The sequence below is a fragment of the Antrostomus carolinensis genome, unplaced genomic scaffold (genome assembly GCF_000700745.2).
Source record: "Antrostomus carolinensis isolate BGI_N321 unplaced genomic scaffold, ASM70074v2 scaffold29456, whole genome shotgun sequence".
NCBI classification, from domain to species: domain Eukaryota; kingdom Metazoa; phylum Chordata; class Aves; order Caprimulgiformes; family Caprimulgidae; genus Antrostomus; species Antrostomus carolinensis.
This window is the reverse complement of record NW_010321627.1, coordinates 3,096-8,562: the sequence shown is the minus strand read 5'-3', so window position 1 is coordinate 8,562 and position 5,467 is coordinate 3,096. Positions and strand designations below refer to the sequence as shown.

The following is a 5,467-nucleotide window of genomic DNA, read 5'->3' as shown; positions in this document are numbered from 1 at the left end:
AACAGCGGTGCACCCCCCAGGCCCCGCACCAAGACAACCCAGCCGCGAAGCGGACGAGCAAAGGGAGAGTTCAGGTGTCGTCTGCGGGAGCCGAGTCCTCGGTGGGTGCCATGAACCACCAGCTCTTCGCAGGACGGGGACAGGGCTGCTGGGTGCGGGCAGGCGACCCGTCAGAGCGAGCGGGGACTCGACTCTCCCGAGGCGTCCCCCACACTCGCTGCCTCGCTCTGCCCTCCAAAACCACAGAGCAGGGAAGGTGGTACGAAAGCAAGTGCAAGCGGAGGCTGCATTCCCTGGGTTTAGCTTTGGGGTGAGCTTTCCCTGCCCCTCACCTTACCAGGGCAGCGAGGAGCTGCAGCAGCACGTCACTGATCGCCCCAGCATATCTCGGGGAGCCACGGCACCTCCCTGGCTCCGTCCCTCAGGACCAGAGGGCTTTTGCTGAACTCCAGAGGAATTAAATGTCTGCACATATTTATACCGAGGAAGCACATTTTAAAATATAAGGGAAAGTGAGTGGGATGCCACCTCGTGACACTGCCGAGGGTAAAGCTTCTCCGTGCAGAGAAGGCAGCGTTGGCGTGTGCCCCGCACAGATCTCCCTAGGTCTCTGTCCCTCACCGTCCTCCGCCCGGTTCCTCTGCCCAGGTGTTGGCTCTGGCAGGGCAGGAGCGCTTGTTCTGAATCCAGGGAATTCCAGTTGGTGGCATGCAGACCAGGAGTTTCTACCAAACTTACGTTTGCTTTTCTTCTGCAGAGCCCAACCTGTGCCTTCCCCCCTCCCGCCTGCCTTCCCTCCTGCTCACGCCTGGGTGGTGTCCGGGCAGATGGACGCGCGTGTCCCCGGCCCAGGATGGAGTCCCACAGCTGTGACTGTACAAGTAGAGTCACAATATTTCGGCGACCTGCGGTTTGTTGTAACCTCTCATTTTCTCAATCTGCTGCATGTTAACTGGATCCTCCAGTGGGAAATTCCTCAGGGGCTCCGCGGAGCACAGCTGGGGTCCTGCGAGCGCAGGATGGCTGATTTGTGGCTGCAGTGCAGCTGGCAACATTTTCTGGGATTTTCTTAAAGCTTTGGCGAGATTCCCTTCCACAAGTGAGTCTCTGTCCTGTGGGACACCAGCCTCCATAGGGGCCAAGGCATGAACCACACACTCAGGAAGCTGGTTGTCATTTTGGTTTTTTGTTTTTTAATTTGAAAAAAAACCCCTCTTTGAAGCAGATTCAGGGCAGATACCACTGACCTCTTACCACAAACGTTTAACATGTATTCGCAATGATAAAGTCATACAGCTTAAAACACAAAATAAAGGGTGGGGGGTAGAGAAAGAGGCCACTGCCTTTGCGTGAGTCCAGGTCCCAACTGGGGAGAGCGGCCGTGCGGGTCCAGTCTCGTCCCGTTGGCTGCAGCCGTGCTGCGCTGGGGCCACGCGGCCGGTCTCACATTGAGGCCTTTGGTCATGAAATCTCGTGTCTGGGTCCTTCACTGACTCACACTCCACCTCTCCTCTCCGCAGCATCCCCCGCAGAGCCCGGGGAGGTGGGTGTCCCTCCGTGTGTGCTCCCACTCCTCTTCTCGGCAGCATCCTTCTGCAGTCTTGGGTGGGGTGTGTGTGTGCAGCCTCCTTAAGTATTGTGTATGTGGTTTCTGTCGGGTCTGTGGGTCAGTCTGAGAGTATATGTCTGTCTTTCTGGACATGGGTACGTGTTGTGTAGCAGTGCTCTGGTTCAATAAAGCTTTCATATACATAGCAGCAATGAAGTCTTGCCATCAGGTGACATAAAGGGGCAGCTACTGGGCAGGGCTAGTGGACGTCGCAGGGACCGCAGCCCCTCTCTGTTTGCTCTTCCTCTTCTTGGTGCCAGACTTGGCATCTTTGGTGTCTTTCCGATTTCTGTTCCCATTCGCATTGTCTTGCTTTCCTTGCTCTTCCTTTTTCTTCCTTTTCCCTGCAGGAAAGCAAAGAGGCACCATGAGGCTCCCTGGCAGAGTGAGCTGGCCCACGGCCCCTGGCTACCAGGGGTGGCTGAAGGGCCCGTGCCCCTCCCCAGGCACAGAGGTGCCTGAGAGCTGCCCCATCTGCCAGGCTGAGCTTTGCCTTGCGAGCTGTTGCCTAAATATGAACAGGGAAGAAGGATCATATCAGGATTTAGCTTTGTAATCGTTGGTCTCCAAGCAGAAGTGTTAACACTTGCATTTCTCCATGGCTGCATACCAAGCCCCTGAGCTAACGCCCGCTGCTGTGTGCATCAGAGGAACAGATCAGCCGTGTCTGCCTCCCCCTGCCCGGCTGTCTCATCCCTGGGGTGTTAGTCACTGCTCAGAACCGGTTTCCCCCAAAACACTCAGCCGGCTGCAATCCTTGTCCAGCCCATAAGAGGATGACCAAACCGCCATTCATCCTGAAGACACTGTGATTCCTGGGAAAAACACAGACCTAAGCATTCTGGTAGAGGAGCAGATGATTCCCCTTGCCGCAGCGCACAGGCGTGCACTTTCCTCTGCTCAGCTGCCTCGCTGCTCTCTGCCCAGGGAAGGAGCTGAAGTATCTGAAAGCCCACGGGACACGTGGCAAGCTGTGCTGAGCATCACCCACCCGGGGGGCTGTGCCAGTTCCACCCAGGGATCTCGCCAGCTGCTGTCACATTGTGTTCCCTGTACCACAGAGGGGGAGTGAGATCTGCAGCGTATTTGATAGTGGACAATTGGCCGGATACTTGGGCCTGACAAATAAAGGGTGCTGGGGAGGGATGGTGAGATACTCCATGTCTGCTCACCTTCGGGACACTGGTTCTTCTGCACGGTGCACCTCCGTACCTCCGTGGTGGCAGGACACAGGGACACATCTCCGGAGGGAGCCTGCAGAATTCTCCGCGTTCGGTCTTCATTGCCCTTCTTGAAGCCACAGAGCTTCCTCTTCTTGGAGCAGGGCCCCCAGGGCCCCCACTCACTCATTTCACATTGTGCTGCCAGATAACAAGACAGGCCAGCAGTAACTCTCATTTCACTGTTGCTGCCTCAGGACATCCCGGAGCCCTCACACACCACCACACCTCTGCCCCACTGTAGGCTTGCAGGGTACATATGTTTCCCCAGCAGCTTCCTAAGTTCTCCAGGCACCCCTGTCCTTGCTGTACCACACAAACCCTGAGTCACACTCCACAAACGCGCGGCAGCAACGCTGGGTGCTGCTCCCTGTCTGGGCTGGTTTCCAGAGAGCTCTGCCCTCTGAAGGGCTGGGTCTGACCTGCACCGTCACCCTCACAGGTACGATGAGCCATCATCTCTGAGGGGTTCGTTTTATCATCTAAAGCAAACTGCAGCAATACCTGCGACGGGCCCGAGAGACACAGAAAAAGCTGAGTAAAGGTGCCCGAGCATCACTTACCAGGACTGCTGCACTCCATGGTGCCGTTGGCAGCAGAGTAGCCTTCAGGGCATGTGACGTAACATCTCCCTTTGTGCAAATACAAACCTTCCTTACATTTTGTGCAAAAGTTTCGACTGAAACAGGACTCACAGTTCTCAATTTTGCATTCTGGGGGAGACACAGAAAAAGCTGAGTAAAGGTGCCCGAGCATCACTTACCAGGACTGCTGCACTCCATGGTGCCGTTGGCAGCAGAGTAGCCTTCAGGGCATGTGACGTAACATCTCCCTTTGTGCAAATACAAACCTTCCTTACATTTTGTGCAAAAGTTTCGACTGAAACAGGACTCACAGTTCTCAATTTTGCATTCTGGGGGAAAAAAAACAAAAAAACACAAAGCTGTCATGTAGTCTGATGTGAGCAAAAAGACTCTGCTGCACCTGCCCGGAGGTGGCACGATCCCCTGCAAAGCACGGCCACTGCCCGGTGTTTCACCCGTTCCCTCCCACCCCTGTACTCACTGATGCACTTGTTCATGTCTGTATTGCGAAGGCCAAAGTATCCCAGGGGACAAGATGGTAGGCAAATCCCAATTTGCCGGATATCATTCCTCTCCAGAAGGATGAAGAGTTTGGGGGAACATCTCAGGCACCCATTGAACTCGGAGCACAGGTCGCAGCCTCTGGCACAGCCCTGACTCAGCTCAGTGCTGACTGGAAGAGCAAGAGAGAGGCAGTGGTTAGTGCCGCCTGCGTGGCCGGGCTCTGCACACACTGACACCAGCCCCAGAGCACCGGCACCGCGGCAGGAAGGGCAGCGACCGGGGCAGCTGAGGGCTGGGGTCCTGCTGCGCTGACACACTCACCGCAGCTCCTGGCATCGCCCTGGCCAGGCGTCACGGCCCCGTGCCCGATGCTAATGGGCACCAGCACCGCACCGAGCACAGGCGGGAGGGTCGTGACAGCAGCAGCAGTGAGGAGCAGGACCCAGAACCAGCCACCAACTCTCCACAGAGTCCCAACTCCAGCCTCCAGCCTCCCAGCCTGACCACCAGCCCTGCCACCCGTGCTGGGCAGCCGCCCACGAGGGACACGCGCCTGGGTGGGCCAGTGCCTCCCCACCACATCCCTCCTGGAGCTGGCAGTGCCACCCTGCTGTGGGCACACTGCGGGACGAGCGGGGACCAGAGCTGGGGAGAAACCGTCTGACTAATTCTGCACTGCGCTTCAGGCCAGGCTGGATCTCACTCTGACCCCACGTAAGTTAACTATGGCTGGCAGTGCAGGAGATTTCACTGCCCCCAAAATAGAGATGTGTTCTCAGCTCCTAAGTTCAGTCCAAAAAAAATACTCAATCCCATGTCTTGAGAGTTTTCTGCTTTTAATTATCGTATAAAATGCTGCTTGTTTTGAAACCAATAGCATTCTTTGCAGGCTAGAATGCAGGTTATTTTTATTAGTTTATTATGCAAGCAGTGTCCTTGTTTATAGAAAAGCTGTGTATTTAAAAATGTGTTCTTTTAAATACCATGTTTACTACACTTCAAAAGCAAGCGCGGAGCACCACAGTGTTCACATGCCAGACCAAGAGGTAAGAAAACTTTCCTCTCCCCGTGCAGTGACCGAGACCCCGGCAGCTCCCCAATGTCCCCAGGCTGGGACATCGCTGGGTCCACAGGCGCAGAGGCTGCTGCAGCCTCAGGAGATGGAACAAAAGCAGATGGGGGTCCCCAGCCCAAGGACCCTCTGTGCCCGCTACCAGGAGGGTTTTCTGGGCCTGGACTGGGACCTCCCCTCAGCATTTTGGGCCCTTGTCTCCTGTGCGCAGGGACCCCCAGGGGATCTGGCCCCCTCCCTCCCTCAGCACTGGGCCGTGGTGCCAAGGTCGGTGTCTATGGCAAAGGTATAAACCAGCCCTTGTTGGAAACTGGACTTTATAGCATTAGCCATGACATCAAGTTTTCCTGGTTCTCACAGGGCTCAGCAGTTCCAGTTTTAATATAAAATAATTTTTATATAATTTAATTTAAAACAATTTTAATGTAAACCAGTTCTAAAACGAGCTTACATAAATGAGAGCATGCGGCTGGTCTTG

At 55.4% G+C, this 5,467-nt stretch overlaps 1 protein-coding gene across 1 annotated transcript in view; it reads right to left on the bottom strand.

The window, feature by feature from the left end:
• Positions 1–1,795: 1,795 nt before the first annotated feature.
• RSPO1 (R-spondin 1) overlaps positions 1,796–5,467 on the bottom strand; it is a 4,594-nt gene continuing 922 nt past the window's right edge. The window contains exons 2-5 of the mRNA XM_010170012.1: positions 3,895–4,086; positions 3,593–3,742; positions 2,782–2,970; positions 1,796–1,953 (exon numbers count right to left, since the gene is read on the bottom strand). Of these exons, the coding sequence (XP_010168314.1) occupies positions 1,796–1,953; positions 2,782–2,970; positions 3,593–3,742; positions 3,895–4,086 (689 nt within the window). The remainder of the gene's footprint in view (positions 1,954–2,781; positions 2,971–3,592; positions 3,743–3,894; positions 4,087–5,467) is intronic.